Genomic DNA, 13,526 nt, shown 5'->3' on the forward strand with positions numbered 1-13,526 from the left:
AGTGTATATTAGTGAGGGGGCGCAGATCTGTAGTCTCACCCTGTTGGTCCGAGGTGAAGCGCTGAGCAGCTCCCTGGACCCCACGGACCCCCTCTGCCTGGGCTGAGATGTCTGCCTCCACCAGGTTGTGAGTCTGCAGCAGGTCCTCCACATCATGCAGGTGCTTCCCACTGTCCTGGGACTGCAGACGACCCTGAGAGAGCACAGAGCAGGAAGAGGTTAGAAACACACTCACTCACTAAGTCGGGATTGCCTGTAGTTAATAAATGGCGCTAATGAGATGTGAACGGCAGGGGGCATTAGTAAAAGACATAGCTGCAGCAGTCACTAAGAGATATAGATTAAGTCACAGCGTCAATATTGTAAATGAGGGGCCAGCTTTTGTGCTGACTGATAAGTGAGACTTTATCTTTAGAAAACAGAGCGCTCACTTGGTTTTGATGAGGTGAGGCTCTCTGAATCTCAATACCATCTCTCTGAGGCGCAATGACCAAGTCTATGGGTAACGCCAGTTAGCCTTGGCTCGCGATACTACCTCTAACTTCCTTCAAACCAGACACAGAGACATAGAAATTGTATCCGCGAGTTTGTCTGACTCTGGGGAAGTAGATAAAGGGCTTCATTGCCCAAATTCCGAAGTATCCCCTTTAAGGTAGGCAGGGGAAAGGGAAGAGCTAAGAATACACTGTCAGACTGTCCCAGTCAGGACCACCTCAGTCGACCTCTGTAACCCATCACACCCAGGAGTAGCCGCCATTTTTGAAAGGAGTCATTTGAGTTTGGACTGGCATGCAGGGTTGATAGTGTGAGATGTACAGCATGACCATGACCAAGTGTGCATTTTCTACACTGGGAGAATATCGGGTGTGTTGATATGTTCCAGTACCTTCATCTCTCCCATCCAGTCCATGATGGATCTCATCTCCTGCAGCAGTCTCTGCAGGTCACGGTGTGCGTTGAGTCTCTCCCTGCGAGCGGCTAACAGCTCCTTCAGATACTCCCACAGTCGCAGCACGTTGTCCCTCCTCGCCAGCACACGGCGCACGTCGTGGTAATTCTCCGCCTCCAGCTCCCTGGCCACCGCCTCCACGGCCGCCACGCGCTCCCCGTACGCCCCGATGTCCGTCTCGATGGCCTCATGTTTACGAGTCGCGGCGTCCACCGCTCCCAGGTCCACGCCAAAGTTGTCCTGAGGGACAAGAGGACAGTTTGAGGTGAGAAGAGGTGGTCAGCGTGTGCATTGGTACTGTACATACAACTGTAGCCTGTTGAATAACCTTATGACAGTAGCAATTATGATAAAGCTACTGAACAAGCGTATATAATCCCTCCCCCCTGCCTCACTGAGATAATTACAGTGGCTTGTCTGCAGGACGTCTGTCCACTCCATCAAAATAAAGTCATCACAACCATCACCTCCGATTACAGTTAACTCTGGGCTGTGGACAACTGAGAGACAGACAATATAACCGCCATCCTTCCTCACCTGCCTTCCCAGTTGGAACACATTGCCAGTTCAAGGTCAGGGGAGTGAATATGTGTGTGTGTGTGTGTGTGTTACCTGAGAGACGAGCCGCTGGTTCTCGCTCAGCCAGGTCTCCCTCATGGCGGCCTTGCGGTCGAAACGAGCGGCGAGCATCTCCAGCTTCTCCTGGCGAATCAGCTCGTTCCTCAGCGCCAGCTCCCGCTCGTGCTCCGCCTTCTCTAGGCGCTCCCACGCCTGCAGAGCCAATCAGAACACAGCAAGTCGGGGGTGTCTCTTAAACCAGGGGTGTTATTCATGATCCTAGACGGCTGGCTGTAGGGTCAACTGGTGTTTATTAAACGTTCTACTCTAGTCATGCATTTAAACAGGGAGTAACTGCACCTTGTTACAAGGCATCAGTGTCACCGGAGGGGTGTATTCATTAGGAACCAAACAGAACCCCAAACGGAAGCAAATGGAACAAACGGGGAGGGGCCTAAAAATTTGTTCTGTTGAAACTTCTTGCCATTGGGTGGACAACAGAGTGACAGTGATACCTTGTTGATGTCAGAGATGAGCTTGCCCTCTCTGGGCATGTACACCTTCTGGTTGTTGGCTCTCATCTTGCTCTGAATGGTGAACAGCAGCACCTCCAGGTTGCCTTTCTCTGTGAACCTGAGGAACACCAACACAGCCAGGTCAGACACCTAACCTACCATGGAATACGTGCAGTTATGATTCCAACCTGCTGAGATTTATGTTCTAATCTAGAACATCATCCCAGTTCTTAAATTCCCCCCCAGCGGTGTATCCCCGTCTTACTTAGGGGGTTTCTCCACGGTGCGGTAGGTGTTGAAGGCTTGCAGCTGGTTCTGCACGGCGCTCAGGGAGTTGGCCAGCTGCCGGTCGTTCAGGGTCAGAATGGTCTGCTCGATCCACTGCAGCAGCTCTGACGCCAGACTCTCATAGTTCCCAACCAGCTGGTCAGCCTCAATGGCATAGTCCAGCACCTGGGAGGGAGAGAAGGGGTAAGATGGGCCCCAAGAACAGTAACAAGCCCACACACACAGCCGTTGTACCCCACCTTTCCAACCCTCTTGCCCTCCACAGCCAGGGCCTTCATCTTGGAGAAGTAGTGGTAGTAGGTGGCCACGTAGGTGATAATGGACTTCTCATCCGGCTGGTCAACGTTGACATCTGGAAAGAGAGACATGCACTACTTCAGCACTGAAGTTAATTTACACTTGATCCTTTCACTGTGCTCCACATTTCCTCTCCACACACTTCTGCATGCAGACAGACAGACAGACAGACACAGACACACATACACACAGATACACACGCACAGACACACACACACAGACACACGCACAGACAGACATACACAGAGACACACACATACACACAGATACACACGCACACAGAGACACACACACAGACACACGCACAGACAGACATACACAGAGACACAGACAGACACACGACACACACAGACAGACAGACAGACGTGCCCACACTAGAGGGCGACCGATTAATTAGGGCCGATTTCAACAATCGGAAATCGGTATTTTTGGGTGCCAATTTTTTTTTTTTTTTTTTTTACACCGTAATTTAATCTTTATTTAACTAGGCAAATCTTGCAACCTTACAGTTAACTTGTCCAACGCTCTAACCACCTGCCTCACGAGGAGCCTGCCTGTTACGCGAATGCAGTAAGCCAAGGTAAGTTGCTAGCTAGCATTAAACTTATCTTATAAAATCAATCAATCAATGACTGTCGTTGCTCCAATGTGTACTTAACAATAAAAATCAATGCCTTTCTTAAAATCAATACACAAGTATATATTTTTAAACCTGCATATTTAGCTAAAAGAAAGGTTAGCAGGCAATATTAACCAGGTGAAATTGTGTCACTTCTCTTGCGTTCATTGCAAGCAGTCAGGGTATATGCAACAGTTTGGGCAGCCTGGCTCGTTGCGAACTAATTTGCCAGAATTTTACGTAATTACGACATAACATTAAAGGTTGTGCAATGTAACAGCAATATTTAGACTTAGGGATGCCACCCGTTAGATAAAATACGGAACGGAATAAACCTTTTGTTTTCGAGGTGATAGTTTCCGGATTTGACCTAAGGCTCGTATTTCTGTGTGTTTATTATAGTCAAGTCTATGACTTGATATTTGATAGAGCAGTCTGACTGAGGGGTGGCTAGTAGGCAGCAGCCGGCTCGTAATAGTCAAAGGTATATGGTTTAGAGAGAAATAGTCGACACGTTATAATTCCTGTAATAACCTGCGGCTGAACTTGAAAGGGGTTCCTTCGTTATTTTACCGTTCATGTCTTCCATAGAGAATGTCTTGATCTACTTTAAGGTCTGTGTTTCGTTCAGGCTTAAACCGCCTCTGCGTTTTGATACCCGTGTAAATCTCACTAGGATAAAGTAACGTTTGTCAACATATTTTCATAAATCCACTCTACAAAAAAAAAGATCTTCGCTTATATTTAACCAATATTGATCAGAGTTACCTTGTCCTATGGATATCTACACAGTTATACAATTGTCACGGTGGTGTAAGCCTACACGAAACACAGACCTTATTTTAAGTGAATCTAAAAATATCCTATGGAATAAATTAATGAAAGAACCGCTTTTCAGATTTTGCTAGAAGGTGTCATGGGAATTATGACTAGCACTTTGGTCGTCAATTCTTACCATGTCCATTATTAAAATAGGATTTCCTCCATATAGAAATTACAGTTTTTGTTTTCAACATTCATCACAGGTAACTTAAACTCTATTTTTATTCAAACAGTTGAGAGTATTTGTCCCCTAAGCAGACTCTCCAGTATCATTGTCACTTCAGAGCTGTGTGTGTGTTTTACAGATGGCAGAGTATTTGTCTCCTAAGCAGACTCTCCAGTATCATTGCCACTTCAGAGCTGTGTGTGTGTGTTTTACAGATGGCAGAGAAAAGCAGAGCACCCGTGTGGGACTATTACATGGAATTGGCACCAGGGAAAGCAAGGTGTCTTATTTGTGATAAAGATGTAAGCATGGGGTCAGCAACGGCTAAATCAAAAAATACCACCAACCTGTGGAATCATCTTAAGAACACCCATCCAAAAGCCCATATGTATTGTATTAAGTTAAAATAAAAGTGTTAATTGTTCATTCAGTATTGTTGAAATTGACATCATTACAAAATTGTGTGTGTGTGAATATATACAGTGGGGCAAAAAAGTATTTAGTCAGCCACCAATTGTGCAAGTTCTCCCACTTATATATATATATATATAAGTTTTTAAAAATCGGCCGATTAATCGGTATCTGCTTTTTTTGGTCCTCCAATAATCGGTACTGGCGTCGAAAAATCATAATCGGTCGACCTCTAGCCCACACACAGACAGACGCGCCCACGCACAGACAGACGCGCCCACACACAGTCGCCCACACAAACTCCCATCTCAACCCAGTCAATTAAAAACTTAAACACACGGTGCTCTTCTCTAAATCTGCCCTGATTGATGGCCCTGGAGCGTTGCCAACACCTCACCATGTATGGACTTCCTCTGTGATGTCAGAGGGCATCATTAAGCCCTGCCCCGTGTCCAGCCAGACCACACGGCACCTATTCTCACTTAAGCTTTAATTCATTCCAGTAATCCTCCCTCGCCACACACCACATCCAGCTATCCCAGTACAGGACAGGAGCACAGTCTTGGTGGCCATAAGCCATTGGGGGAAGGCAGAGGGCACACACAGCTCAACCCATGTCCTGTCTCAGAGCTCTGACGTTACTCACCTTCTGGGTCCAGGAGTTTGGTGAGGCCCAGCTTATTCTCTGCCGTGTTGAAGGCATTCTGGAGGTTGTAGTGGGCGTTGGAACGCTTCAGGCTGTCAAACTCAATCACGTCCGGTCTGGAAGGGAACACAGGTGTCGCTTTTAATGAAAGGAATCGCACACTGAACAAAAATATAAAACCCAACAAGTGTTGGTCTCATGTCATTTTAGAGAATTTGCCAGTACGTCCAACCGGCCTCACTACCACGTAACGGGTGCTGAGGAGTATCTGTCTGTAATAAAGCCATTTTGTGGGGAATAACTCAATCTGATTGGCTGGGCCTAGCTGCCAAGTCAGTGGGCCTATGCCCTCCAACGCCCACGCATGGCTGCGCCTCTGCCCAGTCATATGAAATCTATAGACTAGGGCCTAATGAATGTATTTCAATTGACTGACAGATAGCATCTTCATCAACATGCCACCATGATTCTGTGAGTTCTACGGTAACTGTGGACCATGTCGACGACGACGACGTTTCTTCAGAGCAGTTCTAAATCATCCCTTCCACTCCCTCAGCTCCACTTTGAATAGGATGAGATAAGAAAAAAAGGGCAGTGACAGAACTGACATGATTGTCTTGTAGCACATTCAGAGCATATTTCAAATCTGCTCGTACTTTGAGCCTCAGTTGAGAAATAAAGAGCCAATGATGAGAATAATACATGGTCTTCCATTTGTTAGAGTTGTAGTCATGTTAAAAGGCCCGTCGCTCTAGGGGCCCGTCTCCCACTGTAACGCAGGAGCCACCAGCAGTGGGCAGCGTTGAGTCAACAGGCATTGCCTTGCATGCTAAACCAGTGGGTTTTATTTCTGTTATCTAGGTCAACTTATTCCAATTCATTTGTATCCACTTATCCAAACTGTAGAGGGTTTGAAAAGAGGGTCAAACCCAAAATAGAGAACGGGGATACAGTCACCCCAGGGAGGTTGTGTGTCATAACAGGTAGCCCATTTCTCAAACGCACTGCAAGTACAACAGGCTACGTACGGTATTGGACAGACTGATTTATATCACAACACACAGAAAGCGTGTCAGGTGATGGACAATGTCAGCGCCTACTGTTGAAATGAGTGACTGAAGCATTTTATACAGTGTGACAGGCCACATTGACAGAGGGGAAGGGCGTTGACCTGTGTTTGTGCACGATGGCGTTGAACGCCAGGCCGTCTCTCCAGCTGGTGGTGAAGTTGTGAACGTTGACGTTGGGGTACCTGCAGGGACAAGGTCACAGCTCATTAATCATCGACACAGAACCTAGGCTATTTTGATGTTGACAAACCAAGGACTTGGGACGATAAGGTTCCATCTGCAAAAATATGATTCTGAGATAATTGGCTTTCAATCGCCGAACCCTAATTGGTTTGAATGGTGTCAGAAATGTTTCTTGTGTTCTTTTGAACTGAACATAAATCGTGGTAGTTCAAGTACTATATAGAGTGGACAACACTGAACAAAACAAGGCTATGTCAATATCTACATTTTGAACCTTATAGTCCCAAGCTCTCGAAACCCAACGTTCTTCAAATCATTTCACTTCTATCATACATTCACATTGCTTGCACATCCTTGAACATGTCTCGCTCCCCCCTCTCCCTCTCCCCAGTTTCTCTCTCCCTTCTCACCCAGCGGTCTTCATCTGGCACCAGAGAAGCAGGGCCTCTTTGGCAGACTTCTTCTCCTTGTTATCTTCAGTCTCCACACTGATGTCCTGGATCTGTTAGCAGAGCAGAGTACTCTCTTAGACACACTGCCTGCTTAACACTTCAGCCAGCTCTCGCTCTCTCTCTCTCTCTCTCTCTCTCTCTCTCGCTCTCTGGGAAATTAAGACTTCACTGAAATCAGTCTTACATGCAGCTTTGTATTAGGTTTGATGATAAATCACAATCCAATCAGTCTAACAAGAGAGCAGAGATTAGGGCCGATTCATTTGAGTTTTTTTTTGTAATTATGTCTTTTTTTTTTTTAAAGAAGAGGAAAGAAATTGAACTCTGAAATTTAATTCGAATATTTACATAATCTGAAACCACAGTCGTCCCAGAATACAACAGAATGGAGGTTTAGTTACGTTTCTTAGGGACCCCATTAACTCCACATAAATTGTACAAATACATGACAAAGTACGGAAGAGGAAGACAAAATATAGGATTCCGTTAAATTAAACAGAGTAATAAAGGAAAGACACCAAGAGACAACAAAAATACGATTTACACATTATTCACATACAGTTGAAGTCAGACGTTTACATACACCTTTGCCAAATACATTTAAACTCAGTTTTTCACAATCCCTGACATTTAATCCTAGTAATAATTCCCTGTTTAGGTCAGTTAGGATCACCACTTTATTTTAAGAATGTTTAATGTCAGAATAATAGTAGAGAGAATTATTTATTTCAGCTTTCATTTCCTTCATTACATTCCCAGTGGGTCAGAAGTTTACATACACTCAATTAGTATTTGGTAGAATTGCCTTTAAATTGTTTAACTTGGGTCAAACGTTTCAGGTAGCCTTTCACAAGCTTCCCACAATAAGTTGGGTGAATTTTGGCCCATTCCCTTCTGACAGAGCTGGTGTAACTGAGTCAGGTTTGTAGGCCTCCTTGCTCGCACACACTTTTTTTCAGTTCTGCCCACAAATGTTCTATAGGATTGAGGTCAGGCTTTGTGATGGCCTCTGCAATACATTGACCTTGTTGTCCTTAAGCCATTTTGCCACAACTTTGGAAGTATAATTGGGGTCATTATCCATTTGGAAGACCCATTTGCAACCAAGCTTTAACTTCCTGACTGATGTCTTGAGATGTTGCTTCAACATATCCACATAATTTTCCTACCTCATAATGCCATCTATTTTGTGAAGTGCACCAGTCCCTCCTGCAGCAAAGCACCCCCACAACATGAAGCTGCCACCCCCATGCTTCACGGTTGGGATGGTGTTCTTCGGCTTGCAAGCCTCCCCCTTTTCCTCTAAACATAACGATGGTCATTATGGCCAAACAGTTCTATTTTTGTTTTATCCAACTAGAGGACATTTCTCCAAAAGTATGATGTTTGTCCCCATGTGCAGTTGCAAACTGTAGCTTTGTTTTTTTATGTCGGTTTTGGAGCAGTGGCTCGTTTCCTCCAGCATATTCACAAGGTCCTTTGCTGTTGTTCTGGGATTGATTTGCACTTTTCGCACCAAAGTACGTTCATCTCTAGAAGACAGAACAAGTCTCCTTCCTGACCGGTATGAAGGCTGTGTGGTCCCATGGTGTTTATACTTGCGTACTATTGTTTGTACAGCTGAACGTCGTACCTTCAGGCATTTGGAAATTGCTCCCAAGGATGAACCAGACTTGTGGAGGTCTACAATTTCTTTCTGAGGTCTTGGCTGATTTCTTTTGATTTCCCCATGATGTCAAGCAAAGAGGCACTGAGTTTGAAGGTAGGCCTTGAAATACATCCACAGGTACACCTCCAATTGACTCAAATGATGTCAATTAGCTTATCAGAAGCTTCTAAAGTCATGACATCATTTTCCGGAATGTTCCAAGCTGTTTAAAGGCAGTCAACCTAGTGTATGTAAACTGCTGATCCACTGGAATTGTGATACTGTGAATTATAAGTGAAATAATCTGTCTGTAAACAACTGTTGGAAAAATGACTTGTGTCATGCACAAAGTGGATGTCCTAACCAACTTGCCAAAACTATAGTTTGTTAACAAGAAATTTGTGGAAAAACTAGTTTTAATGACTCCAACCTAAGTGTATGTAAAACTTCCGACTTCAACTGTATACATAATAATATATTTTGCCTGAGTAACCTTTGGTGGAAGAGCATTCCATAACAGTTGGGGTTGAGGAATAAAACAGGACTGGGCAGGGTGGGGTGACCCAGGTGGGGTAGAGGAATAGGACAGGACTGGGCAGGGTGGGGTGACCCAGGTGAGGTAGAGGAATAGGACAGGACTGGGCAGGGTGGGGTGACCCAGGTGGGGTAGAGGAATAGGACAGGACTGGGCAGGGTGGGGTGACCCAGGTGGGGTAGAGGAATAGGACAGGACTGGGCAGGGTGGGGTGACCCAGGTGAGGTAGAGGAATAGGACAGGACTGGGCAGGGTGGGGTGACCCAGGTGAGGTAGAGGAATAGGACAGGGCTGGGCGAGGTGACCCAGGTGGGGTAGAGGAATAGGACATGACTGGGCAGGGTGGGGTGACCCAGGTGAGGTAGAGGAATAGGACATGACGAGGTGACCCAGGTGGGGTAGAGGAATAGGACAGGGTGGGGTGACCCAGGTGAGGTAGAGGAATAGGACAGGACTGGGCGAGGTGACCCAGGTGGGGTAGAGGAATAGGACAGGACTGGGCGAGGTGACCCAGGTGGGGTAGAGGAATAGGACAGGACTGGGAGAGGTGACCCAGGTGGGGTAGAGGAATAGGACAGGACTGGGAGAGGTGACCCAGGTGGGGTAGAGGAATAGGACAGGACGAGGTGACCCAGGTGGGGTAGAGGAATAGGACAGGACGAGGTGACCCAGGTGGGGTAGAGGAATAGGACAGGACGAGGTGACCCAGCTGGGGTAGAGGAATAGGACAGGACTGGGCAGGGTGGGGTGACCCAGGTGGGGTAGAGGAATAGGACAGGACTGGGCGAGGTGACCCAGGTGGGGTAGAGGAATAGGACAGGACTGGGCAGGGTGGGGTGACCCAGGTGGGGTAGAGGAATAGGACAGGACTGGGCGAGGTGACCCAGGTGGGGTAGAGGAATAGGACAGGACGAGGTGACCCAGGTGGGGTAGAGGAATAGGACAGGACGAGGTGACCCAGGTGGGGTAGAGGAATAGGACAGGACTGGGCAGGGTGGGGTGACCCAGGTGGGGTAGAGGAATAGGACAGGACTGGGCAGGGTGGGGTAGAGGAATAGGACAGGACTGGGTGAGGTGACCCAGGTGGGGTAGAGGAATAGGACAGGACTTGGCAGGGTGGGGTGCCCAAGGTGGGGGTAAGGAACATGATAGGACTAGGAAGAGTGGTGGAGGTGAGGAACAGGGCAGTACTGGCCGAGGGGGGGGTGGGGGGGGTAATATTCACATGCACCTTCTACTCTCTAGAAAGGCATACAGAAAGGCATTGTATAGAACATTACAAGGATTCACACGGTACCTGGAAGCGGAGGATGATGGTCCAGATGAGACCCAGGGTGAGGCGGTGGTTCCCGTCCACGATGTCGTGAGAGCCCATGTTCTCCAGGTGGACCTTCTGCTCCTTGAGGAACTGCAGGGCCTTGTCCACATTCTCCAGGCAGTGGATACGCATACGCCCCTTGGTGGGCTTCGGCTGGAGAGAAACGGGGGAGAGTCAGGTTGTGTGAGAGAGTGCTGGAAAGAGACATGGATAACAGAGAGGGAGAGGAAGGGCGTACAGGAATGAAGACAGATGTCATGTTAAGCAGGGTGGATGGCTCAAATGAGGAAAAGAATGAAGGAATGAGAGAGGGGTTTGTTCAGGACCAACAAGGTGAGTCATGAGTGATGGGTCAGGGTTAAGGTCAGGCTTAGGGTCAGGAGTCAGAGTTAGGAGGACGGAGGGAGTTACTGACCAGCTGTTCTCCTGACAGCACCTCCAGCAGGCGGATGAGCATGCGTCCATCTCTCAGGTCAGTGTACAGGTCCCCGATGCGGCACGTCACACGGCCCAGGTGAGAGTTCACCCACTTAGTGAAGGTTTTCTTCTGCACCGCTTCGCGCTCATCTGGAGAGGAGAGCAGAGGGGAACGGTGGGTTACAGCGGGGGGGGGGGGGGTAAACCAATCCTAAGCCAGCTCATAGTGACTGGGAAGCAAGTGTGAAGTCATTCATTGCTTTGTAATAACCTACGTCCAATACTGTCAGGCAAATGCATAGAGGGGATGCAATTTTTCGCAAGACAAACACTGATGTAGTCGTATAAGGCCATTCAAAAGCCTGAATCACCCGAGACTGGTGACAGGGTCAGTAACTCATGGGTACCTGAGCTCCGGTACGCAGCACTTCATTTCACAGATAAGCTATGCCACTAGGTCATTGGGATCGTCGAGTTGACAGACAGCTTTAGCAGAAGGTTCTTTAGGCCCCTAACTGAACCTACGTGACTGGGCTGCTGACGCGGCCTGGGACAGTCTGGATGGGAGACCGGCCTTGAACAGCCACGCTAACGGCTCACAATGTGGCTAAAACAAACACAGACCCTGGGTGAAGGAGGGTCAAGGAAGACGGGATGAAATGCGTTGGGTTTTAAAAAAGGAGAACACGTCACTAGAACGTTCCAGGAAGATAAAGGGGAAGCCATGAAGCAGTGGCAGAGATATGGAGCAGGAGGAGTAAAACTCCGAACCTGCCTCCAAAACAAGGTGACCTCAATTCTAGGTCACATGGTCTGTGTGAGCTAGATCTAGTAGCTATGGGACCCCACACACGTAATAAACAAGGCAAACCCCCCCCCCCTTGGGTCAACAGATATTGCGTGTAACACATTTCTGGCAATTACTATAGCTTCCGCCTAGGGCAAATAAATGCCAGATCTCTATGGAAAGATGCATAATTCATCCAAGTTTTGTCAAAATTGGGCCAGCTGTGTCTGAGATATCGCAGGTGACTTATGTAAGAAACGAACAGACGGAGACAGATCCACAATCCCTTTTACGATTTCATCATGGGACACAATTAACTGTCCAAACAAAAACTATAAAATGTAGACACAACGGAATAAAATCAGACTATCTATCCTGCGGCTGCGAGGTAAAAAAGCAGATGACTTCTGAAGTCGTGTGAAATTGACTGTAGTAATTAAGGTGAAGATGAAAGCCTCTTCAAATCCTAACAGGAAAAAAGTAATGGCTTCACAATCTTAAAATTCACTATGTGTATAAAAACCAAAGCCACGCTGCTGCGTTTCACGTTGTTACGGAAACCATCTCCAAGACCCAGTGAAATGGATGTCCATGTGAGAGAGAATTTGTGTGAGACACAGAAGGGAAAGCTCCGGGTGAGATGTCTCATGTGTGATATACACTCCTCATGCTAATTGACCATGTTCCTTGTGACCTAGGCTCAGGTTGTCTGGCAGAAAACCTCTCCTCAAGGCAAAGTTATGTCACATTGTGACTAGGGGCTAAATGACGAGGAAGCTAGTTCTCCATCTGGCCAGGACGCTACCCTGCTGTCTCACGCCTCACCCACCCCTGGAGCAGGAGGTCCATTAGGCTGAGCTGTGCCCCACCTGGGTCCAGGCTAACAGCTCCCTACACTGGGGCGAGGGTCAGAGATAGGCAGCACCACGTTGCCAGTGGCCAGCTGGTGCCCTGCCCGATGACAGGCACAGCGACCGGGCCGGGGAGCAGCTGGCTGCATGGCAGAGTGATGGTTTTCCTGAGCTGATTTATGGCAGTACTTGAAGGATTAGGTGGCCACTTTACAAGGTTTAAGGAAGCCCCCCTATCCCTGCTGAGGATCCTTTCAATCAAACGCTAATGGGTTTTTTTCAGGAGAGGAGGAGGGTGGCGGCGAGAGGGAGGGACATTGAAAGGCAGGCAGCAGCAGGTCACTCCGAGATGACAGCCTGCAGACTTGCCAGCTCCGTTTGGGTGACAGTAGGATGGAGTGAGGCATGGGTGTACCCGTTTAGGGAAGGAGGCAAGTTTTCAACTTGAAACGCTCTACATGTACTCATCAAATACCATCTCAGAGAGTCTGGCCGTGGCAGCGGTTTTATTTATGGAGGGTAGAAGGAGGTTGGCATAATGAGTTAGGCCTGGCTAACTCGATAAACATGACTCTACACTCTTACAAAACAAACTTCAAGAAAAACCACACGTCAAATACTCCAAACGTATCTTTTAAACCATGTCATAGTAGATATATAATTAATATGCCCAAAGGCTCTGCTGCGGAGTGTAATAGAAGCTCCTCGCCAGTCTAAGCAGCAGCCTATTGTTGGATGTAATTGTTGGGTTCTACAGTAAGCAGGATTACTTCTAATGAGACAGACTGAGGTTTGCTCTCATCAGACCAGATACAGGAAAGCCCAAGCGATAATGGCGGACCATTCCATCTAACGGAACCCCTATTTAATGAGCGCGTCCCATGGCGACGTGCTAAACGTCTTATCTGAGGGGGGAGAGCTTAGTAAGAAACCAGTTCAGCGAGTCGCCGCCCTGGAGCCACACGAGACAAAACACAACTGAAACGTTGACTGT

The 13,526-nt window shown here is 47.5% G+C and overlaps 1 protein-coding gene across 6 annotated transcripts in view; it reads right to left on the reverse strand.

The window, feature by feature from the left end:
* The window catches only part of LOC110534017 (spectrin beta chain, non-erythrocytic 1), a 95,806-nt gene that overhangs the window by 16,694 nt on the left and 65,586 nt on the right, over positions 1-13,526 (reverse strand). For all 6 annotated transcript variants that reach the window (XM_090186792.1, XM_036990413.2, XM_036990411.2 and 3 more), the window contains 11 exons: positions 10,893-11,044; positions 10,457-10,630; positions 6,935-7,026; positions 6,443-6,523; positions 5,272-5,387; positions 2,550-2,662; positions 2,288-2,475; positions 2,023-2,140; positions 1,562-1,720; positions 887-1,189; positions 40-193 (listed from right to left, as the gene is read on the reverse strand). In XM_090186792.1, coding sequence (XP_090042918.1) covers positions 40-193; positions 887-1,189; positions 1,562-1,720; positions 2,023-2,140; positions 2,288-2,475; positions 2,550-2,662; positions 5,272-5,387; positions 6,443-6,523; positions 6,935-7,026; positions 10,457-10,630; positions 10,893-11,044 — 1,650 coding nt within the window. The remainder of the gene's footprint in view (positions 1-39; positions 194-886; positions 1,190-1,561; positions 1,721-2,022; positions 2,141-2,287; positions 2,476-2,549; positions 2,663-5,271; positions 5,388-6,442; positions 6,524-6,934; positions 7,027-10,456; positions 10,631-10,892; positions 11,045-13,526) is intronic.

This window comes from Oncorhynchus mykiss, chromosome 10 (genome assembly GCF_057628025.1).
Source record: "Oncorhynchus mykiss isolate SJ-2025 chromosome 10, ASM5762802v1, whole genome shotgun sequence".
In the NCBI taxonomy this organism is placed as follows: domain Eukaryota; kingdom Metazoa; phylum Chordata; class Actinopteri; order Salmoniformes; family Salmonidae; genus Oncorhynchus; species Oncorhynchus mykiss.